At 52.7% G+C, this 23,841-nt stretch overlaps 2 protein-coding genes across 3 annotated transcripts; one reads left to right on the forward strand and one right to left on the reverse strand.

Annotated features, from left to right (window-relative positions):
- The first annotated feature begins 5,524 nt into the window (after positions 1–5,524).
- On the forward strand, positions 5,525–21,259 carry ERCC1 (ERCC excision repair 1, endonuclease non-catalytic subunit). 2 transcript variants are annotated; one of them, XM_032388676.1, is made up of 10 exons: positions 5,525–5,837; positions 6,308–6,419; positions 6,650–6,865; positions 9,583–9,686; positions 11,112–11,211; positions 13,438–13,514; positions 19,139–19,238; positions 20,449–20,520; positions 20,759–20,827; positions 21,153–21,259. In XM_032388676.1, the coding sequence occupies exons 2-10, from the start codon at positions 6,327–6,329 to the stop codon at positions 21,204–21,206; spliced, it is 885 nt and encodes a 294-aa protein (XP_032244567.1). In that variant the 5' UTR covers positions 5,525–5,837; positions 6,308–6,326; the 3' UTR covers positions 21,207–21,259. The 2 variants fall into 2 exon arrangements, with proteins under 2 accessions (XP_032244567.1, XP_032244568.1); XM_032388677.1 differs by lacking the exon at positions 5,525–5,837 and adding an exon at positions 6,034–6,104.
- Positions 21,237–23,759, reverse strand: CD3EAP (CD3e molecule associated protein). Its single transcript, XM_032388675.1, has 3 exons — positions 23,678–23,759; positions 23,165–23,306; positions 21,237–22,807 (listed from the first exon to the last, which is right to left on the reverse strand). The coding sequence occupies exons 1-3, from the start codon at positions 23,697–23,699 to the stop codon at positions 21,400–21,402; spliced, it is 1,572 nt and encodes a 523-aa protein (XP_032244566.1). The 5' UTR covers positions 23,700–23,759; the 3' UTR covers positions 21,237–21,399.
- Positions 23,760–23,841: the final 82 nt, after the last annotated feature.

The following is a 23,841-nucleotide window of genomic DNA, read 5'->3' on the forward strand; positions in this document are numbered from 1 at the left end:
CCCTACTAAGGTTATAGTGAGATCCAGAGGAGATGACTCTCCGACTCATGTCTGGCATACAATAAACATTTGCTATTGTAATTTGGGAAACATCATTTTATTACCAACAATTTTTATGCATGTAGCTAATTTCCCCCGAGGCCTGTCTTGTGCTGGGCAGTGCTAGGGACGCAGTGATGACTGAGACAGGCGTGGCCCTGCCCTTGTGGGTCACAGAGTTTTCATTTGTGAGGGACTGCCCTTAGCACCAGGTCCCGAAGGGACACAGGGACACGAGTTCTTAAAAATGGGGAAACAGGCAAGGGCATTCTAGGCAGTGGGAGGAGCATGCAAGGAGCCGTAGAGAGGGGGACAGCTCTGGTCTGGCGAACTGACTGGCCAGGTTATTGCGTTTCTCTGCCCCCAAGATGCTTTGGTCCTGTTGTTGGTGGGAAATAGGTGTGCATATTTGGGGTGTTTTTTGTTGTTGTTGTTGTTGTTGTTTTGTTTTGTTGTTTTGTTTTAAATCCCTTCCTTCCCAACCTCTCTTTTTGTAAAAAGCTAGTTCCTGGAGGGGCGCCTGGCTGGCTCAGTCCGTAGAGCATGCGACTCTGGATCTCAGGGTCGTGAGCTCAAGCCCCGCACTGGGCATAGAGCTTACTTAAAAAAATAAAGTTAGTTCCTTGGTTCTGGGCCCTTCGGGGGAAGTCCCACCTCTGATCTAACCTCAGTCTCTCGTGCTGCAGATCCTCCCTTTTGCTGCATATCCAACCCCAGCGACCGGTGCAAACTTGGGACGGCCCGGCAGAAGGGGTGCCCGGCACAGCGCGGGGTCGCGACCGGGCGCCTCCACTGCCCCCCATCCGGGGGCCGCCGCTCGGGGCCGGGTGAGTCAGTCCCCGGCGGCTCCCGCGTCATGCAGGCCGCTCCGCTCGGCGCTATTTCGGGCTCCGGGCGCTATAAATAGAGGCTCGCGGAGCAGAGCCGCCCCCCTCCGCTCTGGCCCCCCTGCGTCCCCAGCCCCGCCGCGCGATCGCCGGGCCGCGCGTCACTGCGGCTAAGTTTAGAGGCGGGTGGGGAAGCCGGCCTGGTCACTGCGCCCCTCGGCCGCACCCCCGCTTCCAGAGCCTTCGAATGGCGGCTCTGTGCCCCCCGCCCAGAGTTCCTTCGGCGGAATTAGGGGCGGGGGTCCCCATATTCTCCATCCCCACTCCAATGCCTCCGACGCGCAGAGGAAACTCAAAGTTAGGATTAGGGGAGGGTTTGGGACTGGAGCAGGGGCCAGATTCGAGAAGTCACCCGGGGAACTGGAATTGCAGCTGGGATTTGAACTTGGAGCGTTTGGAAGGAGACGCGGAATCAGAGTGAGGACAGGTGGAATACTCAAGCTCTCAACTCTGGGAGCCGGGAAGCTTCGAATCCAGGATCCGAAAGTTCTGTTGGGGAATCGAGTAGAAATCAAACTTGGAAATGATGTAGAACCGAGGGCAACTTTGCCGCACGCGAACTAATACTAACAGGCTCAGCGTCACATTAACCGCACGCGGCGGGGCCTTTGTCGCCCTTCTGCCACAAAGAAACGAGTCGGAAGTAGCGAAGGGGCCGCCTGCGCGGGGTCTTGTCCCGGGGCCGGGCGGGGGGATTCTGGAGGAGCAGCTCCCCGCGTCCCTACACCCCAAATCCTCTTGCGGGGCGCCATCGCCCCCTGGCGGAAAAGGCTCGAGTTGCAGGTTTGTTTGGCAATTCCATTCCCCAAAGGGAGAAACTAAGTCCCGCCCAGGTTGGCCTCCTTCTAGAATACACTCTCTTGCCCTTGGATTTCAGGGGTACATTACCATGGTCCTTCTCTGTGTCGCTGGGGCCTCAGTCCCCTCATATGTCAAATGACCTATTGATACCTAAGGGGAAGATTATTGTGAGGCCTTAGCTCATAGTTAAGTGCTCAACCTATTTTGATGGGACTCCAGTTGGTGGCAGTATTTTTATTATTTATAGAGCTCTCATCCTGTGACAGTGTGAGCCCCCCTCCCGCATCACCTGCTTCGCAGCACCGTGCTTTATCTTCTTCGTAGCCGGGTGGCCGCCTGAAACTCTGATTTGTGTGCTTCTTTCTCATGGTATGTCTCCTCCGTGAGACCATCAGCTCCACAGGGCAGGGACCTGGGCCGACTTGTTCACCGCTGTGTCTCCGCTGCCTGGCCCATAGTACGTGCTCAATATCTAGGTATTCGAGGAATGGGTGAACCGTCCATCTCAATACAGTTCGCTGTGGTCTTACTGAGTCCTCAGCAGTACGGATGGGGAAACTGAGGCTCCCAGCAGTGTAGTTGCTTATTATAGCCACAACAGCTCCAGCCCCTGCTGTCCAGGACTTGGTTAGGGCTATTTTATATATATGACAAACTCAAATAAAGCACCTACTGTGTGCCAAGTACAGTTTTAGGCACGTTACTCGTAACTCATCCTCGGAATCCATCCACTATTGTTATCCCCATCTTATTTATTTATTTGTTTTTATTTTTTTAAAGATTATTTATTTATTTATTTGACAGCAAGAGAGAGAGACAGCGAGAGAGGGAACACAAGCAGGGGGACTGGGAGAGGGAGAAGCAGGCTTCCCACCAAGCAGGGAGCCCGGTGCGGGGCTAGATCCCAGGACCCTGGGATCATGACCTGAGCGGAAGGCAGACGCAACCAACTGATCCACCCAGGCGTCCCCCCAATCTTATTTATTTTGAAGTAATCGCTACATCCAACATGGGGCTCAAACTCACAGTCTGGAGATCAAAAGTCACTCGCTCTACTGACTGAGCCAGCCAGGCACCCCATCCCCATTTTTGAGATGAGCAAACTGATATACACAGAGAAGCTGAGTTACTGGCACAAGGTCACACTGCTAGTAGATGACCTTGGGGGGGAATTACACCCAGTGATGAGCCTGCATAGGTAGGAGGGAGAATCAGGGGAATGGTACGCTTCCTATCAGGGATCCAAAAGCCAGGGAGACAGAGTACTGATGTCTTCTAACTTTGCAAGAAAAATAGCTAGGAACCCAGAATCGGAGATTCCAATTGTGAGGATGAAATGAAAGTATTTTGAGAGTAGCAAGACTCAGAACATGACTATGCAGAATGCTCTCTGAAAGAATTAGAAGTGAATGGACTCTAGCAAGTAGTAAAATAAATTTAGAAGGAAGAAAGTTATAAAAAGTAACAGAATTGTTATGGGTTGACTCCTGTCCTCCAAAAAAGATACGTTGGAGTCCTAACCCCTGGTACTTCAGAATGTGACCTTATTTGGAAATAAGGTCTTTACATAGAGATAATCAAGTTAAAATGAGGTCATTAGCATGGGCCCTAATCCAATATGACTGGTGTCTTTATAAAACAGGGAAGTTTAGACACAGAGAAAGACACACAGAGAAAAGACCATACACAGAGAAAAGATGGCCATCTACAAGCCAGGAAACTCCTGAGGCTACCCGCAGCTAGGAGAGAGGCCTGGAAGAGATCCTTCCCTTGTGCTTTCGGAGGGAACACAACCCTGCCAACACTTTGACTTTGGACCTGTAGCCTCCAGAACGGTGAGACAATTCATTTCTGTTACTTAAGCCACCCAGTTTTGGGTACTTTGTTACAGCTCTCCTAGGAGACTAACACAAAACTGTATTTATGAATCAATTTTACAAATAAAAATTATTTATAAAAAACTTTTATAGTAGGCTCCTAACAAAAGCTGGAATCATTGAGAGATGGAGACAATATATTCAGGTATATGAAAAAGATGCCTTTTAATGAACTCATCAATTGGGGCACCTGGGTGGCTCGGTCGGTTAAGCATCTGCCTTTGGCTCAGGTCATGATCCCAGAGTCCTGGGATCAAGGCCCACCCCCCCCCACCCCCATGTTGGGCTCCGTGCTCAGCCAGGAGTCTGCTTCTCCCCCTCCCTCTCCCTCTGCCTGCCACTCCCCCTGTTTGTGCTCTCTCTCTCATGCTCTCTCTCCTTTTCAAATAAATAAATAAAATCTTTTAAAAAAATTAAACCATCAATTCATTGAAATTCCAATCTCAATCTCAATAGGATTCTTCCTGGAAGTAGAAAAGCAGCTGCTACAATCCATCTAGAAGAGAAAAGGTGTAAGAACGGTAAAGACAGGTTTGAAACTGAACAGAGGGGTCTTGCCTGATGGGATCACAAAACGTATCAAAATAAAATCATTAAACAGTACAGCATGGAGGCAAGGAACAGATGGAACAGATAAAGAAATTAATAAAACTTAACAGAAATGTCAGAAATAGACCTGTGTATATATGGGAATTTGGTTCATGATAAAGGTGAAATATCAAAATTGGGGATTGATTTTTTTAAAAAATGGTATTGGGACAATTGGCTGCATTCATCATAAATTCCTACCGTAGTGCATTTTCAAAAATAAGTCTTATATAGATTAAAGACAGAAACAAAATCGAGACTCTGAAAGTATTAAAAGTAATTACAGGGGCGCCTGGGTGGCTCAGTCGTTAAGCGTCTGCCTTCAGCTCAGGTCATGATCCCAGGGTCCTGGGGTCGAGCCCCGCGTCGGGCTCCCTGCTCAGCGGGAAGCCTGCTTCTCCCTCTCCCATTCCCCCTGCTTGTGTTCCTTCTCTCACTCTGTCTCTCTCTGTCAAATAAATAAATAAAATCTTTACCAAAAAAGTAATTACAGGATATATTTATGACCTTGGGGGTATGGCAGGTCTCTTAAACAACACACCAAAAGCCAAAGTCAGCACCGAACGGACTGATAAACAGGTGTGAATAAACACTATGAATTCTCTGTGACATAAATAAATAAATAGTTAAAATACAAAGTACAAACTAGGAGGGAATACTTAGAATATACATAACTAAGAATTAAAATCGGAATCCATAAAGTACTCCACAAATTAAGACTAATAAAAAAAGGCACACAACCCCATTTAAAAAAATGGGCAAAGGATATGAGCAAGCCATCCACAGAAGACAAACTACATAAGACCAATAAACTCACAAAAAGATGTTCTCTCTCCTTAGTAACCAGAGGGCCGCAAGTTAGAACAGTGTGATACTGTTCTTTCAGGAAATGACTAATTCTAACTCATCAACCAGGTCTCTGCTCAGATGTCCCTTCCTCCAGGAAGCCCTTCCCTACCCTGGGGCTGGGTTGGGCGGCCCCTCCTCTCCCCTCCCCTCCCCTCTCCCCGGCGGCCCTCTGGGGTCTCCCGTCCCAGCCTTGCTCACTCCGCGGGTCGTCACTGTTTGGGACCTCGAGTGTGTCTCTCCCACTGGACTGGGAACTCCAGAAGGACAGGAGGGAGCTATGGTTGTCAGTGGTCACCGCTGAGTCGCTAGCACTGCCCGGCACACGGCCGGGAACAGAGGCGGCGCTCGGGCGGTACGGGTGGAATGAGAGAGTGAATGAATGTGGAAACCGAGGCCAGGTCAATGGCAGAGCTGGGATGTGAACCCAAGTCTGGACTGAGAGGAGGAACCTAATTTGATCTCCCGTCATTTTCCCCCCCACTGAATCCTGTCCGGAGGCCGAGCACAAGGAGGTGCCTCATAAGGGCATCGAAATTGAACTTCTCGGCAACCAGGGACGTTCAGGCGGCTGGGTCGACGGCTCTCTCCAACCCAGACCTCCGCAGTCCTCCAGGACCATAGAGAGCTGCGCGGGGACCGCCCCTCTCGAAGCTCTACCCCTCTGGGGAACGGTGAGGGCGGGCTCGAGGGCTAGAGAGGCCGGAAGTAGGGCGAGCCCGGGGACGCGCTGGCCGCGTCGGCGGTGGGACGCCTCGGTCCCTCTCCGGTTTTTCACCCGCGGCTCGGGGGCAAGGAGGTGAGTCCTCGCGGCGCTCCGACAGTGGGGCTGGGTCGAGAGGGGCGGGTGGGGAGAGGCGACCGGCAGCCACAGGAGCCAATCAGTCGTTGCAGTGTCTGAGAGATGGACGGGATGCAGCGAGGGGAGGGTATCAGGTGCAAGCCCTGGGGGCGGGGCGGAGGGGACAGAGGCTGGACTGGGCAAACGGAAGGCGGGGAACAGTGAGGGCGGGGCGAATAGAAAGTGGGGCCTTCGAGGGGCGGGGCTAACGAAGCATCTGGACCGGTAAGGGGCGGGGCGAGCTGAAGGTGGCGGCTCCGTGTGGGCGGGGCTTTAAAGAATCTAGGGCACTGGGTGTTTGGAACTTGATGCTATGGAGCCCCGGGATTTTTGGGGCGGGATAGCTGGGAGTGGGGGTTCCTGCTGGGAGGATGGGAATGCCGGCGCTGGTGTCTCACTCGCGCCCGCCGCCATGTCTTCATTTTCAGGCCCCAGAAGAACCTTGGGATGGACGAAGAGGGAGTGCGGCAGCCCTCCGGGCCACCCACGAGGAAGAAATTCTTCATACCGCTGGGCGAAGATGAGGCCCCTCCTGCAGGGGTAGGACGAGGAGATGGGGAGAACACTGGGGAGATGGGAGCCACGGAGGTCGCTGAGCAGAGGGACGTGAAATGACAGTGAACAGACAGTAAGGGTGTAGACAGGGAGCTGGTGAGGAGGTGACTGCAGTGGTCCAAGGGAGAGAAGGTGGTGGCCGGGACCAGTGCAGAGGCTGAGGAGTGGGGAGAAGGGGCTCGATTTAGATTTTGACACTCTCCTCCCCTGCACAGGTCAAGCCCTTATTCAAATCCACCCGGAGCCTGCCCACCGTGGAGGCCTCACCTCAGGCAGCCCCTCAGACGTATGCGGAGTATGCCATCTCGGGACCTCCAGGAGGGGTTGGAGCTCCACACCACACGGGGCCAGAGCCCCTGGCAGGAGAGACCCCCAATCAGGCCCCCAAACCGGGGGCGAAATCCAGCAGCATCATTGTGAGCCCCCGCCAGGTGAGGAGGGGATGGAGAAGTGGGGCTTTGAGGTTTCTGGTGGGAAACACGGGTTATGGGGGGGAGTTCTGGTGGGCAGTGGAAGGAAGGCTGAGCTCTGGCCTTTTTTTTTTTTAAGATTTTATTTATTTGTTTGACAGAGAGACAGCGAGACAGGGAACACAAGCAGGGGGAGTGGGAGAGGGAGAAGCAGGCTTCCCGCTGAGCAGGGAGCCTGATGTGGGGCTTGATCCCAGGACCCTGCGATTTAGACCTGAGCCGAAGGCAGATGCTTAACGACTGAGCCCCCGAGGCGCCCCTGAGTTCTGGCCATTGTGCTCTGGGCTAGGCCCCTCTTTCATTGATCCATTCAAGTACTGCGTGTGGGATGAGATTGCTCCATGTCCTATTGTTTTGTTAGAACAAAAGTACCATAGACTGGGTAGTTTAAACAGCAAACATTTATTTCTCACGATTCTGGAGCCTGGGAAGTCCAAGATCAAGGCGCCGCAGTCAAAGTGTCCGGGAAGGACCCTTGTTCATACACTGCTGTCTTATTGTGTCCTCAGATGGCAGAAGGGGTGAAGAAGCTCTCTGGGGTCCCTTTTATGAGGGCGCTAGTCCCATTCCCGGGGGCTCCACCCTCATGACCTAATTGCCTCTCCTCACCTCCTAATACCATCCCATTGGGGGTTAGATTTCCACATGTGAGTTTTGGGGGGGACACAAAAGTTTAGTCTATACCACCCTGACTCTTCTTTTTGGGGGTGCGACCGCATTAGTGCAGCTACATTTCCTGTCCTCCGGGTTTGTTCTTTCATTCAAAGACGATTTCTTGAACGCAGGCCCGAGTTCGAATCCTGCTCTGGCATGCAGCAGCTGTGTGATCTTGAGCAAGTGCCTTAACTCATCTGTGCCCTTAAAATGAGGTTTCGTCTGCTTGTGATCACACTGAGGTACCAGTTTACCCCCATGAGGATGGCTCTCATCAATTGGCCAAAGAAGGGTCTCGAGGCTGTGGAGCAATTGGAACCCTCCTAGGCTGCTGGTGGGAATGCACAATGGTGCAGCTGCTTTGGAAAACAGTCTGGCAGTTCCTCAAACACTTAAACATAGAGTTATCGGGGTGCCTGGCTGGCTCAGTTGGTGGAGCGCGTGACTCTTAATCTCAGGGTTGTAGATTCGAACCCCATGTTAGGTGTAATTACTTTAAAAAATATAATTTATTTTAAAGATTTCATTTATTTGCGCGCGCGCAAAAGAGAGCAAGCTGGGGGGGAGGTGGCAAAGGGAGAGAGAGAACCTCCAGCAGACTCCCCGCTGAGCATGGAGCCTGACGCAGGGCTTGATCCCATGACCCTGAGATCACTACCTGAGCCGAAACCAAGAGTCAGATGCGTAACCAACTGAGCCACCCAGACATCCCCCCCCAAAATAAAATCTTTAAAAAATAAATAAATAAACATAAGAGTTACCGAATGACCCAGCAAGTCTACTTCTAGGTAGATGTTCAGGAGAAATGGCAACATACATCCGTACAAAATCTGGTGCCTGAGCAGTCCCCACAGCTTTGTTCCCAATAGCCAAAAAGTGCAAACAAATCACATGTCTGTCAGCTGACGTCTGGCTCCTTTCACCCAGCATAAGGCTTCCGGTTCCTCCACGAGGTAGCGCGTGTCCAGGCTTCCTTCCTTCCCTTTGCGGGCCCAATAGCATCCCGGCGTATTGAGGCGCCCTGCCGGGGTTCACATCCCTTAGCTGATGGGCTGTCCGTCGGGCTGTTTGTACTTGTTGGTTATTCTGAAGATGCTGCCCTGAACATCTGCGTTCGGGTTTTTTGGTAGACGCGGGTTTTCAGTTCTCTTGGGGATTTATGCAGGCTAGGTCATGGGGTGAGTCTGTGTTGAGCTTTTTTAGGAACTCCCAAACCATTTTATCCGTCGAGGCATCATTTTACGTTCCCACCAGCAGTGGGCGGGGGTTCCAGTTTGCCCAGATCCTCACTACCTGTCCTTGTCTGTCTTTTTGACCGTTTTGCCCATTCTAGTGGGTGTGAAGGGGACAAAGGATTCCTTTTTTAAAAAATATTTTATTTATTTATTTGAGAAAGAGAGCACGAGCAGGGGGTAGGGGTAGAGGGAGGAGCAGACTCCCCACTGAGCGGAGAGCCTGATGCGGGGCTTGATCCCAGGACCCTGAGATCATGACCTGATCCGAAGGCAGACGCTTAACCGACTGAGCCAACCAGGCATCCCAAAGTAATCCTTTAAAAATGAAAATAGGATCCTGTCTCAGGTAGACATCCCACCTGGAGGAGGAGGAGGAGAGGGATGTGTCCATGACCAGGCTCTGGTCTCTGGATGGTGGGGCTGTCTCCGAAGGAGGAGGGGCAGGTGTAAGGGCTGATGCTGAAGGCACTTGGGATGCAATGAGGCAGACATCCTGGAGGAAGTGTCCCGCAACCCCAGGACACACACGTGGGGCCAGGGGAGAGGGCTGAGCTGGAGAGATTCAGGGACCCTTTAGTTAAGGCCCAGGGCTGGGGGGAGGGGCCTAGGTCAGAGCCAGAGCACCAAGGACATTTCAGGCTGAGGAGGTAGACTCTGAAGAGGAGGAGGACAGGCACAGGCAGGGAGCAGGTGGGGAGGTGTTGACAGCGATGGGGGAGGGGGGCCCTGGGGTGGCAGTGGTCCCAGGGCCATCCTGGTTAATGGCTTTGGCCCTTCCTCCGTCCCCAGAGAGGCAACCCCGTGCTGAAGTTTGTGCGTAACGTGCCCTGGGAGTTTGGTGACGTGCTTCCCGACTACGTGCTGGGCCAGAGCACCTGTGCCCTGTTCCTCAGGTGAGCTCTGAGGGGCTGCCGCACCTTCCAGAGACCTGGGAGGCCTGGGAGGGTATGCCCCCGTGTTTTGGACCATTCAGTGGGAGACCTTTGGGTGTGGCCCTGTTGGCTCTAGGCCTCGGTGGGACCTTGTGTGGGAGGAAGAGGTCTTCGCCTGGAGGTGCCCAGAGCAAGAAGAGCTGCGGGCCCAGACTCTGGGTCTGAGGGAGGAGGGGCTGGGTGCTTGGACCCCTGGGTCTGAGGGAGGAGGGGGCTGGGGGCTTGGGTTCCTTGGCCTGAGGGAGGAAGGGGCTGGGGGCCTGGACTCCTGGGTCTGAGGGAGGAGGGGCTGGGGGCCTGGACTCCTGGGTCTGAGGGAGGAGGGGCCTGGGGGCCTGGATTCCTGGGTCTGAGGGAGGAGGGGCTGGGGGCCTGGGCTCCTGGGTCTGAGGGAGGAGGGGGCTGGGGGCCTGGGCTCTTGGGTCTGAAGGAGGAGGGGGCTAGGGGCCTGGACTCCTGGGTCTGAGGGAGGAGGGGGCTGGCGGCCTGGGCTCTTGGGTCTGAAGGAGGAGGGGGCTGGGGGCCTGGGCTCCTGGGTCTGAGGGAGGAAGGGGCTGGGGGTCTGAGGGAGGAGGGGGCTGGGGGCCTGGGCTCTTGGGTCTGAAGGAGGAGGGGGCTGGGGGCCTGGACTCCTGGGTCTGAGGGAGGAGGCGGCTGGGAGTTTGGACTCCTGGGTCTGAGGGAGGAGGGGCTGGGGGCCTGGACTCCTGGGTCTGAGGGAGGAGGGGGCTGGGGGCCTGGGCTCCTGGCTCTGAGCAAGTTGGGGGTCGGGTCACTCATGTCCCAGACATCCAGGCCACGTCAATGAGAGCCAGGATTTCTCTAATCTCTACCCCCATGAAACACATTCCCTCTCTACTCCCCGGGGCCCTTCTCCAGACGGAGCTAGAGGGGGGAAGTGAAACTTCTAGGTTGCTGTCCTCCCTGCAAAGTAGGAGGGCTGGCGGCTGCTGGGCAGAGATGTCCTGTCCCCTAGTTCCCTGGGTGGAGAAGCCACCCCACCCCCTCCCTGCCAGCGCCCTCTGAGGCCAAAGCAGACAGTGCCTGGGATGGGCCTGCCTCCCAAGACTAGCTGCACAGTGTCCCCCAGTCCCCGCTCTCTAAGCCCTGGTCTCCTATCCTCTACCCAAAGCCCAAGTCTCTTCCCTGCCTCCGCGAAGAACCTGGGGTCCATCCCCCTGGGGAACCAGAGCCAGGCAGCCCTTGCTGCCAATCCCACTGTGCGCCTGCCTTGCTGGGTGACCTGGGACAAATCACTTCACTTCTCTGAGCCTCAGATCCCTGTGTTGGCCACGCCCTCTGCCTTCCAGGGAGAGTGAAGAAGGGCTCCTGGGGTCTCGAGGAGACCGAGACCTCCCAATCCCTCCCTTTCCCTTGCCCCCTCAGCCTCCGCTACCACAACCTCCACCCAGACTACATCCACGAGCGGCTGCAGAGCCTGGGGAAGAGCTTCGCCCTGCGGGTCCTGCTCATCCAGGTGGACGTGGTAAGCAGCGGTCACTTCCCCACTGGCCTTGTTGACCCCATCTGTGAAATGGGTCTGAGGGAGGAGGGGGCCTCACAGCAGCCAAGTGGACTGTTGAATCACGAGGGAAGATGCCAAGTTGAAACCTCAGTGAGGAACCACTTCTCACATCCGAGATTGACACCCTGTGTTGGCCCAGGGGGTAGGAGGGTAAAATCATCCGTCTCCTCCTTCCCCACGCCACTTCGGCCAAGCCCAGCCCTCTGCTACCTAAACGTGTCTTGAATCTGTGTCATCCTCTCTGTCCACCCAGCCCGGCCCACCTGGGCCCTGACTCCAGCCTCTTCCCTTGTCTCCTGGCTTCCAGCTTCAACCCCTCCCCTCCTTACACCAACCTAAAGCACAGATCTGCTGTCCAGATCCCTCCGTGGCTCCCCAGTGCCCTCTGTGGCCCATGAGGCCTTGTGCGACTGCCCTCCTGCCCCACTCCCTGGAGTCATTTCTTTCTCTCTCTCTTTTTTTAAATTTTTTATTGTCATGTTAATCACCATACATTACATCATTAGTTTTAGATGTAGTGTTCCATGATTCATTGTTTGTGCATAACACCCAGTGCTCCATGCAGAACGTGCCCTCTTTAATACCCATCACCAGGCTAACCCATCCTCCCACCCCCCTCCCCTCTAGAACCCTCAGTTTGTTTTTCAGAGTCCATCGTCTCTCATGGTTTGTCTCCCCCTCCGGTTTCCCCCCTTCATTCTTCCCCTCCTGCTATCTTCTTTTTTTTTTCTTAACATATATTGCATTATTTGTTTCAGAGGTACAGATCTGAGATTCAACAGTCTTGCACAATTCACAGCGCTTACCAGGGCACATACCCTCCCCAGTGTCTATCACCCAGTCACCCCATCCCTCCCACCCCACCCCCTACTCCAGCAACCCTCAGTTTGTTTCCTGAGATTAAGAATTCCTCATATCAGTGAGGTCATATGATACATGTCTTTCTCTGTTGGACTTATTTCGCTCAGCATAATACCCTCCAATTCCATCCACGTCATTGCAAATGGCAAGATCTCATTCCTTTTGATGGCTGCATAATATTCTATTGTGTGTATATGTATATATATATATATATATATTTATATATATATATATCACATCTTCTTTATCCATTCATCTGTTGATGGACATCTTGGCTCTTTCCACAGTTTGGCTATTGTGGACATTGCTGCTATAAACATTGGGGTGCACGTACCCGTTCGGATCCCTACATTTGTATCTTTGGGGTAAATACCCAGTAGTGCAATTGCTGGATCGTATGGTAGCTCTATTTTCAACTTTTTGAGGAACCTCCATACTATTTTCCAGAGTGGCTGCACCAGCTTGCATTCCCACCAACAGTGTAGGAGGGTTCCCCTTTCTCCGCATCCCCGCCAACATCTGTCATTTCCTGACTTGTTAATTTTAGCCATTCTGACTGGTGTGAGGTGGTATCTCATTGAGGTTTTTTTTTTTTTTTTTAAAGATTTTATTTATTTGAGAGAGAATGAGAGAGAGAGAGAGCACATGAAAGGGGGGAGGGTCAGAGGGAGAAGCAGACTCCCTGCCAAGCAGGGAGCCCGATACGGTACTCGATCCAGGGACTCCAGTATCATGACCTGAGCCGAAGGCAGTCCCCCAACCAACTGAGCCACCCAGGCGCCCTCATTGAGGTTTTGATTTGGATTTACTCTGGGGTCATTTCTAAGCTTCCGTGTGGTCACCCCTTTATATTCTCCATCACGTACTCTGTGAATCACAATTCCTCAAGCCCTCTTTCCCCTCCCATCCTTTGGACAAGTTGTTCCCTATATCTGGAATTCTGTTTTTGCTCTCCTTTGCCTCCTTCGCTCCTCCTCATCCTCCTTCAGGTCTCAGCTCAAATGTCCTTTCCTCCAGGAAGCTCTCCCTGATCCCCTAGGCAGGTCACATGCTCCTGCTCTCCCATCCCAGTCCTGGTCACTCTGGCTCATCACTGTACGGGGACAGTTTCATCTACCTCATCAAACCGTGAGCCCCAGCAGGCGGAGCCTGGGCTGTCATGGTTCCTGCGGGGTCCCGGCATTGCCCAGCACAGGTGGGCACCCAGTCAGCTTAGGAAGTGTCAGTCGAGTGGAAGGTTCTTGGCATCCTAACCTACTGTGTTTTCAAGCCTATAATCCCTTGCTTTCTACCAGATTTCTCATTCTGATTTTCTTTTCCACCCAGAAAGATCCTCAGCAGGCCCTCAAGGAGCTGGCCAAGATGTGCATCCTGGCTGACTGCACCCTGGTCCTTGCCTGGAGGTGAGACTGAGGCTCCCCGCCCAGGTCAGGCTCTATCCCGAGAGTCATTCAGCCGCTCTGCCCCCGTAGACCTTTCCTTCTCCTGCCATGAACTCCCCGTATGAGCCTGATCCAGGCACTGCCTCCCTCTGGGCCTCAATTTCTTCATCTTCATTAAGACCCTTTAAAATAGGGTCTTAATATCTTAGAGGGCTGTGGTTACAAAAGCAGGTGACGTAAATCAAATTGCCAGGACCATACCAGGCACTGATGAGTTAGACATCAAGTCTGTCTGAATAATTAATTCCACATCTAGGTTTCTAAAGATTATTTAGATTGGCTAATTTCTAATTGGAAAAAAGATATCCCTTCCTCACACCATAAAAAAAAAAATTAAATCCTGACAAATTATAGACATTAAAAAAAAAGGTGTTCAAAAAATCTTACAGGAGGATATTTTTTATAATCTTGGGGTAGGAAAATTCTTCTAAAGCAAGACGCAAAACCCCGAAGCCATAAAGGAAAAGGTTGGCTGATTTGAGAATATTAAAACTCTAAAACTTCTGGGTAGTAAGAGATACTGTAAATAAAGTTAAAAGACAAGTGACAAATTATGAAAAAGTACTTGCTGTGCATATATATATATATATAAAAAATAAAAACTTAACATTTCTTTTTTTTTTTTTTAAGATTTTATTTATTTATTTTGATAGAGAGAGACAGCGAGAGAGGGAACACAAGCGGGGGGGTGGTGGGAAAGGGAGAAGCAGGCTTCCCACGGAGCAGGGAGCCCGATGCGGGACTCGATCCCAGGACCCTGGGATCATGACCTGAGCCGAAGGCAGACGCCTAATGACTGAGCCACCCAGGCGCCCCAAAACTTAACATTTCTAATTTATATATGTACATGTAAGTTATATTTATACAGTGTTAATATATTTAAATACTTATATGCACATATTTAAACCTATTTATTATATATTTATCTATGTAAAGAAATTCCCACAGGTCAATAAGAGCCTAAATAAGAGTCTAATTCAGATTGCCAAAACACATGAAAATATATCAACCTTATAGTTTATCAAGAAAAAAGTAAATTTTATTTTATTCTATTTTTTTAAGATTTTATTTATTTGAGAGAGAGAGCACAAGTAGTGGGGGAGGGGCAGAGGCAGAGGGAGAAGCAGACTCTCCGCTGAGCAGGGAGCCCGATGTGGGGCTTGATCCCAGGACCCTGAGATCATGACCTGAGCTGAAGGCAGACGCTTAACCGACTGAGTCACCCAGGCGCCCGAAAAAAGTAAATTTTAAAAAATGAGGTGCCGTCTTTCTCCCGTAAATTTGGTGAAAACGTCTCAGATGGATAGCATGAAACGGGCACCTGCGCGTTTGGTTGGTGGGAGACTTGATTCGCTATTTACACAAAATAGACACCGCTCTTCAATGCAGACATTCCCGCACCAGGATTAGCCCTGCTTGCGTGTGCAGATGTCCATCCGCGATGACGTGGGCCATCACTGCACATCAGAGCGTGGGAACCAGAGTTGCAGAACCAAACAGTACCATATTTTTATTTATAGACAGAAGGGAGGAAAGGGAGCTGTGTTTCTGAACAGACACGTATGTAGATAAACTAGAAAGGGCTACAAAGGCTCCAGGCCCTGGACAGCGTTGACCTCTGGGGAGGGTATGAGGTCGGCAGTGATGGGGCTGGGGGGTGGGATTTACTCTCTCTGCTTCTGGCTTTCTTCCGAATATAGACTGGTTAGACTTTCTTTTGTTAAATAAATGGCGTGTTCATGTAGTTCTAAAATCAGAAGCGATATGAAAGCGGTTTGTGTGCATACATATATACATACGTGTATATGGGATATACACGGCATATTTGTAGGTGGTGACATAGACATATATGTGTGTTTGCTGTTCGGTGCCTTGCACTGTCGTGTCGTCACCTGGAAGTCTTTTCTTTGCTTTTTTTTTTTTTAAAGATTTTATTTGACAAAGAGAGAGCAAGCACAAGCAGGGGGGAGCGGCAGGCAGAGGGTGAGGGAGAAGCCCCGATGCAGGGCTCGATCCCAGGACCCTGGGATCATGACCTGAGCCGAAGGCAGACGCTTAACCGACTGAGCCTCCCAGGCGCCCCCCCCCCCGGAGGTTTTTTTCTCTATCAGTATAGAGAACAGCCACCTTCTTTTTTTATGGCTGTGTAGTATCCCGATATAGTGTTCACATTTTTAAAAATTTTAATTTTTTTTAAAGACTTTATTTGAGAGAGAGAGAGAGCATGAGCGGAGAGAGAGGGAGAAGCAGGCTCCCCGCAGAGCAGGGAGCCTGATGCGGGACTCGATCCCAGGACCCTGGGATCATGACCGAGCAGAAGGCAGACTCTTAATCGACTGAGCCACCCACGCACCCCTAAAAATATTAATTTTTTAGAGCAGTTTTCAGTTTATAGAGAGTCATCAGGAACTGCAGAGAGTTGCCACACAGCCTCTCTCCCCCTGAATGTGTTTTCTCCTTTTATTTATATCTTGTATGAATTCACGTGGTACATTTGTTACAACTCATGAGCCAATATTGATATATATATATATATATTTTTTTTTTTTTTTTTTTTACTTTTAAAGATTTTATTTATTTAAGAGAGAGCGGGGGAGCAGCAGAGGGAGAGGGAAAAGCAGGTACCCCGCTGAGCAGGGAGCCAGATGCGAGACTCGATCCCAGGACCCTGGGATCATGACCTGAACCGAAGGCAGATGCTTAACCAACTGAGCCACCCAGTCGCCCCATCCAGTATCGATATATTAACCAAAGCCCATAGCTTACATCAGGGTTCACGCTCTGTGTTGTACATTTTGTGGGTCGGTATGTGTCCATAATTACTGTACCATACAGAAGAGTTGCGCTGCCCTAAAGATTCCCCTGTGCTCTACTCATTCATCCCTCCCACCCCCAAACCCCTCATCCTTGTAGTCTCCATAGTTTTGCCTTTTTCAGGATATCATATAGTTGGAATATACATATATATATAGTATAGAATACGAGTATTGTCCTCGTGTGTAGAAAAAAAAACAACCCAGTTCTTCCCTAATGTGGGTCTTTTTCATGTGTTGCTTTTACTACTCGCACAAAACACTTCACTTCTGGCCACCAGATGTGTCAAGCTTTTTCCCCATGCCCAGCCGTTCTCTGCAACACCCGTCGGGTGTCCTACGGTTTAACGCAGTTCTGACGCCGTCTGCCCGGAGATGGCACCAGATCCCATAGGTGAAGGGCTCAGTCCAAGATCGCCCCCGACTTCAGTCGCCTGTCACAAGCCCAGCTTGTACTTCTGACCAGCCCGCTTCCAGGGACCCCCACCCCCACCCCCGCCTCGGGTTCGGTTTGCTCGAGTGGCTCACAGAACTCAGGGTAACACATTTATTGGTTTAGTAAAGAATTTGTTAAAAGGTAAGAATCAACATCAAGATGGTGAGAGACATAGGATGAGATGTACAGAAGGGTTCTGAGTGCAGGAGTTTCCGTCCCTGTGGAATTGGGGTGCGTGACCCTCCCCGTGTTGACGTGTTTGCCCATCTGGAAGCTCTGAACCCCCTGGTATTGGGATTTTATGGCACAGTCAACTGTTAGTCCGTTTCCAGCCCCTACATGGGTGGGGCTGAAAATCCCAAGCTTCTAATCAGTTCTGGTGACCAGCCCCCATCCAGCTCCCATCCAGGAGCCCACCCAGAGTCATCTCAATAGAACAGATATGGGGGCGCCTGGGTAGCTCAGTTGGTTAAGCATCTGCCTTCAGCTCAGGTCGTGATCCTGTGGTCCTGGGATCGAGTCTTGCATTGGGCTCCCTGCTCAGCGGGGAGTCTGCTTCTCCCTCTTCCCCTACCCCAGTCACTCTCTCTCTCAAATAAATAAAATCTTTAAAAAAAAAAAAAACAGAACAAAGATGCTCCTACTGCTCTTTTCACTGAGGAATGTACAAGGGTCTCTGGAGCTCTGTGCTGGGAACCAGGGGCAGAGACCGTAGAAGTTTCCTCTAACCTCACAGAAGCCTTTTCAGATTGGCTTCTCTCACTTAGCAATATGCTTCTAAGGTTTCTCCATGCCTTCTCATGATTTGGTAGCTCACTTCTTACTGCTGAATATCCCATTGTCTGGATGCACATTCTTTCCCAGCTGTGTAATATTCCATCAGGCAGCCAGGCCACGTCACGACCTTGAACTCACGACCCAGAGAGATCAAGAGTCGCATACTCTACCAATGGAGCCAGCTGAGTGCCCCTGTCTTAGTTGTATATTAAAACAAAAGCAAGTGTAAACATTACTCTGTTTTGTGGGAAGTAGTGTCATGTAAAGTTAAGGGTGCTGTTTCTCCTAGCCAGCTGTGTAATTTTGGGCAAGTGACTCCACCCCGCTGGTCTGCTTCCCCCTCTGTATAATGGTTTGAAAATAATAAGTGCCTTATAGGAGCTCTCGGTTCTGGAAGCTTCTGAGCATAATGAGTTAGAGCAGCGCCTGGCATGCAGCTAGGCCCCCACAAGAGGGAATGTTTCCTACGTCTTTACATCCAAATCATGGAATGTTTTGCAACCGTTAAATAAAAGAGGTCAAGCTCCTTCTGCTGACATGGAAAGACATCCTGCTTATATTGCAGAGTGCAAAAATGAAAGCAAATTCTAGAACCAGACACAGCGTGCTAACCTGAGGGTCCTGAACAAATTATTAAGAACCATAACAATAATCCTGCTGCAGTGAAAAGCCGCAAAGCCCATTTAACAAGGAAAAAAAATAGAATTAGAAAAATGAACGTTTCTTTCAAGAATATGAACCGTCGCTTAATCAAAAAAACACTGCTTATTAGCTAGGATCTGAAGGCCAAGATGCCTCAACCCTGAATCCTTTATTTACTTCGACTCAACTCACTCAAGTTCCCCAAACAAAAAAGGCCAGCTTCTTCCCAGCGCCAATAAAGTTGAGTTACTTTCTTCCGCACACAGATAGAGCCTTTTTAAGATTTGGTTATGTCACCTACCTCTGAAGCAGTCCGTTACATGTCAGAAGAACCCATGCCTGATGTGAAAATTAATGGCGATCATCAGATCATGTTAGCTGCTATAAGATTCAGCAGTCAGCTCGCCCGCCTGCCCGCCCGCAGCCTTTCTCTCGAAGGCATGCTAGATTAAGAACCGACAGTGGGAACTGAATGCCTCCTAAATTTGTCTTCCTGGGGTTGGGAAAAGAATAACAGTGTTTCTGGTTTTTTCTCCTTCTCAAACTCCACATACCCACTTCACTTCCAGAATAGCTCACATTTCTTAAACAGGTCTCTGAGCCCCCAGCACCGTTCTAAGCGCTTGGAGCCAGTTCTACCATCCGCTCCACTCTACAGATGAGGAGACTGAGGCCCAGAGAGAGAAAATCACTGGCCCCGGGGTCACTCAGGTGGGAAGGGGGAACCTAAAGCCAACGGGTCAGGCTCTCAAGCTCTGCCCCTTAGCCAGCAAAGGTGCGCCTGGCCTGGGTTATCACCAGGGGACATTTAGAGGAGCAAAGTTTATTTTTTTCTCTATATTAGAGTTAGCGTCATAATGAACTGAATCTAACACATGCCCCCCTCCCCCTGGCTGACCTGAATGTTCTCACCCCAGCCCTGAGGAGGCCGGGCGGTACCTGGAGACCTACAAGGCCTATGAGCAGAAGCCGGCGGACCTCCTGATGGAGAAGCTGGAGCAGGACTTCGTCTCCCGGGTGAGGGCACCGCACCTCCCCGCCTGGGCCTCCCCCAACTCCTTCCTGGGGCTTGAATCCAGCCTCTCCTCCCCATCCCACCCTCAGCTCCCTCTCCCCTTTCTCACTCACACGGCAGCTAGAGGGGTCTTCCTAAGCATAAACTTCATTCTGCCCTCCCCAGCTCAAAACCCTCCCATGGCTCCCCAGTGCCTTCAGGGAAAGCCTGGCCTTCTCATCACACTCTACAAGGCCCTGCCTATTCTGCCCAGCAGCCCCGTCCGCCCCTGGCCTCGCATTCTGTCACTTCTCCCAGACCTGGCTCACTCCTCTAAGCTTGTGCCTTTTTGTTCCCTCTGCCTGACTACCCACCTAATCCCATCTTTCACATCTCGGCTCTGATTCCTCCTTCTCCAGGAAGCCCTCCCTGATCCCCAGGCCAGGTCTAGTGCCCCTGCTGGGGTGCCCCCTCCAGCCCTGCCCATGTGGGTCACCACTGTCAGGAGCTGATCTGTCTCCCACACTGGACTGGGAGCCCCAGGAGGGCCGGGCCGGGCTTCGTCTCTACTGTGTCCCCAGCACCACGCAGCATTCAGTGGGTGCTCAGGGAGTATTGGCTGAATGAAGTGTTTAACCTGGGCTCCAACGACTGAGTAATGGTGGACATCCACCACCACCCCTGAGGTGGGTACTATGAGGGCCCCCCACTAGCCTGAAAAGAGGCCCAGAGGGGTCAGTTCCCATGCCCAGGCCTCACAGGAAGTAAGCAGTGGGCCCTGGTTTTGAACTCAGAGCCTGTGGTCTTCCCCTGGGCAGAACAACTCAGGAGAAATGGCATTTATCTTCTCATCATGTGACCGACACCCTCTCACCTAGTTGGGGACCACTCTGAGATGAACTTATATTATTTATTTATTTATTTAAATATTTTATTTATTTGAGAGAGCGAGCGCAGTGGGGGGAGGAGCAGAGGCAGAAGGAGAAGCAGGCTCTGCGATGCGGGGCTCGATCCCAGGACCCTGGGATCATGACCTGAGCCGAAGGCAGACACTTAACTGAGCCACCCAGGCACCCTACTAAGAGGAACTTTTAATCAAAGAAAAAGGCCATTTATTGAGCATCTCCTGCATGCAGGCAGTCTGGGGACACAGTGGTGACCCAGTGCTGCCCTGCGGGCTCACTCGCAGTCATTTCTCTTATGATGCATCTCTGCCTTCTCCTCCCCTTCCAGGTGACTGAATGCCTGACCACAGTGAAGTCAGTCAGTAAAACAGACAGCCAGACCCTTCTGACTACTTTTGGGGTAAGGAATGATTCCCTTATCCCAATGGCATTTTGAACCCCTTGCCTTTTCAAGGAACCCCCACCCCACACACACCTGTTTCCTTCCACCTCACTGCCCCCTTCTCCCCATCCTTCCTGCCTCCCCTGCCCTCCCACAGGACCTCACCTCCTTCCAGGGATCTCTTAGACCCCTGATCAGCTGGGGCAGGGTAGTCTTGTGCTCCCCATCTCTGACCCTTCACTCCCACTTTCCTCAGTCTCTGGAACAGCTTGTGGCCGCGTCGCGGGAAGATCTGGCTTTGTGCCCGGGCCTGGGACCCCAGAAGGTAAGAGCTGTGGAAATGGGCTTGAGGGGCCAGGGGCAGGAGGGAGCACCAAATAAATGGGACCTCAGATCCCAAAGCTCTAACAAGGTTTTGGAAGACCCACAGTGCTTCTCCTACAGCTGGGGAAGACCGAGGCCCGGGGAAGGTGGGGACCAGCCCAAACTCACACAGCAAGTCTGGGAGAGGTTCAAGATCCGGCTCTTTCTCTCCTGGCCCCCAGAGCCCCGTCTGGTTGAGAGGGAAAGAAGCAAAGCCCACTGCCGATATAGCAAACAGATGGCTCATTTAATGACCCGCCCCGCCTTTCTTTATTGCTCTCACCCAGGCCCGGAGGCTGTTTGATGTCCTACACGAGCCCTTCTTGAAAGTGCCCCGATGACCGCAGCTGTGAAGAAGGCCCTCGGTGTAATAATAAAGCCGTTTTCTGGCTCAGGCTGCTGCTGGCGTGCTGGGCAGTCACCGGGAGCGGGGGTGGGGTGGGGGTGGGGGAGTCCTCTGCGCTCGCTCTCTGCTGGCCCAGGCGGTCACCTCCAGCTTTTCTTCACTGCAGCCCTCAGTTTCCCTGGAGGAGACTACACAGGATCCCGCTGTAGCTTCTTCCGCTTCTTCTCCCATCCTGCGGGAGCCACCTCCTCCCCCGACTCCAGACTCAGCGGCGGCTCGGGCATCTGGTCCTGGGATGCCGTCTCTGGCACCCCACTCCCCTGGCCCCGCTTCTTCCTCTTCTTGGTGGGCGCTGGATCTGCCCTGGCCTCAGGCTCCCCCTCATCCGGCAGCTGCAGCTCCAGCACCTCCCCCTGTGGGTCACTCATCTCGGCCCTTGGCTCCGTTGCTTTGTGGCCCCGTTCTTTCTTCTTCTTCTTCTTCTTGGTGGATGGCTGCGGCTCAAGGTCCCCTGGTGGCTCAGGCTCCACCTGAGGCTCCCCCACCTCTGCCCCCGGCTCCCCTGCCGCGTTTTGCCATTTCTCTGTCTTCCTTCTCTTTTTGGTGGACGCCAGAGCTGCCTCAGCCTGAGGCTCAACTTCGTGTGGTAGTTCAGGCTCCATCACCCACCCTGGGAGCTCCAGAGGGCCCATCTCCGGCTCTATCGCCTCGGTCCCTGGCTCCATCATTACTTTGTACCCCTTTTCTTTTTTCTTCTTCTTGGAGGATGGCAGCGGGTTGGCTTCCTCCTGTGGCCGCAGCTGCAGCGGAGACTCGGCCGGCATCCCTTCCCCTGGCTCCCTCCCTTCTGTCCCCTTCTGCCTCTTCCTCTTCCTGGTGGGAGAGAAGACTGTCGCTTCCAGAGGCTCCCTTTTAATTGTGAGTTCCGGCTCCGCCGGCTTTTCTTCAGGCGCCGGTGTCTGCTCTTCTGGTTCGACCGTTTCTGCCCCTTTGGGCTTCTTTTTCTTCTTCTTGGTGGGGGACAGAAACGGTGCCCCCGGGGGCTCCGGCATCTCAGCCGTGGGTTCTGCTGCTACGGGATCCATCACCTCTAGTTGTTTTAGCTCCTGTTTTTTTTTCTTCTTCCTCACATCCACCTCTGGGGACCCCAAAGCTGTGTCCACCTCCAGGGCCCCAAGCCCATTCACCGCCTCCTGGGGAACCGAGGCCTCTGGTATATGGCTCTTCTTCTTCCTCTTCCTTGAGGCTGGTGACCTCAGTGCCAAGACTGATCCAGGCCCTGTTACCGGGAGGCTACCTCCAAAGGCACAGAACCGAGGCCTCAGGCCAGGGGGGATCTGTGGTGGGGGGCTTGCTGGGATGGGCTGCAGCAGGGTCCCGGAGGGGGATTCTTGGGGACCGTCAAAGATCCTCAGGCTGCCCTGGGGGGCTGGTGCACAGGTGAGTCCGCCTCCCGCTTCCCCTGAGGGAGCCAGCAGGATTGCTTCTCCAGCCTGGGGGCCGCTGCTTCTGAGGACCCGGTAGCGGTGCCGCTTGCCCGCCAACTTGCCCTTCACAATCCGGGAGCCCAAGAGAGGCACTAGCCGCCCATTGAGGCTGAAAGGAGAAAGGAGAAGAAGGCAGAAGCTTCATCAGATTCCAATGGTGAAAGGGAGGAAAGGAGCTGAGAAACAGCATTTTTTAAAAAAGGTTTATTCATCCATTTGAGAGAGAGGGAGCACCAGCATGGGAGAGGGGCAGAGGGAGAGGGAGAAGCCAACTCCCGCTGAGTGGGGAGCCAGATGCCGGGCTTGATCCCGGACCCTGAGATCATGACCTGAGCCAAAATCAGACTCTTAACCAACTGAGCCACCCAGGCGCCCTGAATGCCTGAGGAAAGCCCCTCTAAATTCCACCCAAATTCAGCCACTGCGGTGGGGCGTATTCCCCAGGAGGTGGCCTGGGACCACTCACCAGTCTGGGGCGAAGTCTACAGGAGCCTGGATAAGCCACAGTTCCGTATCTGGATCCCTTAACACCTCCAAAGAGAAACGAGTGGGCTCTGAAGCTGGGGACGTCGCGGTAAAGTTGGGGGGACAGGAGAACAGAGCAGCACCTGCAGAAGAGGAAACGGGAGCCTGCTGACACTTCCCCGCGGATCCAATCCTCCAGGACGCCCATCGGCCCATTGGTCCCGGCCTCCTGAGCGCCTCAGTCCCCTCACCCGGCCTCTTCTCTCCTGCCTGTTCCCCAGAGGCACCCCAACCTCCACCGAGCCAATTCCTGGGGGCGCCCTTCCCTCCACCGGTAGTTTCCCCCACCCCATACCCTCCCTCAGTCCGAAGTCCCTTCCTCGCGGGAAATACTCTCTCCGCAGGTCCTGTCTCTGGGAACGTCCGTTTTTCCGTCCGCATGCCCCCGGGGGCCCCTTTCTCCTCCAGGCAGCCAACTCTTTGCACCCCGCCAGCCCGCCCTGATGCCACTCACCGCCGGACGGGGTCCCCGCCATGCCGGGACCCACGCCTCCCTCAGACCTAGCCGCCAAGAGCCGGGGAGCGGCGCTGCTGACCACGTGGAACCGGGGGGGGTGGGGCTTCATCCGGGAGCGCCCATGTGGTGCGGGAGCGCGGGGGTGTCACTCAGGGCCTGCT

The sequence above is a fragment of the Phoca vitulina genome, unplaced genomic scaffold (assembly GCF_004348235.1).
Source record: "Phoca vitulina isolate PV1807 unplaced genomic scaffold, GSC_HSeal_1.0 scaffold52, whole genome shotgun sequence".
In the NCBI taxonomy this organism is placed as follows: Eukaryota; Metazoa; Chordata; class Mammalia; order Carnivora; family Phocidae; genus Phoca; species Phoca vitulina.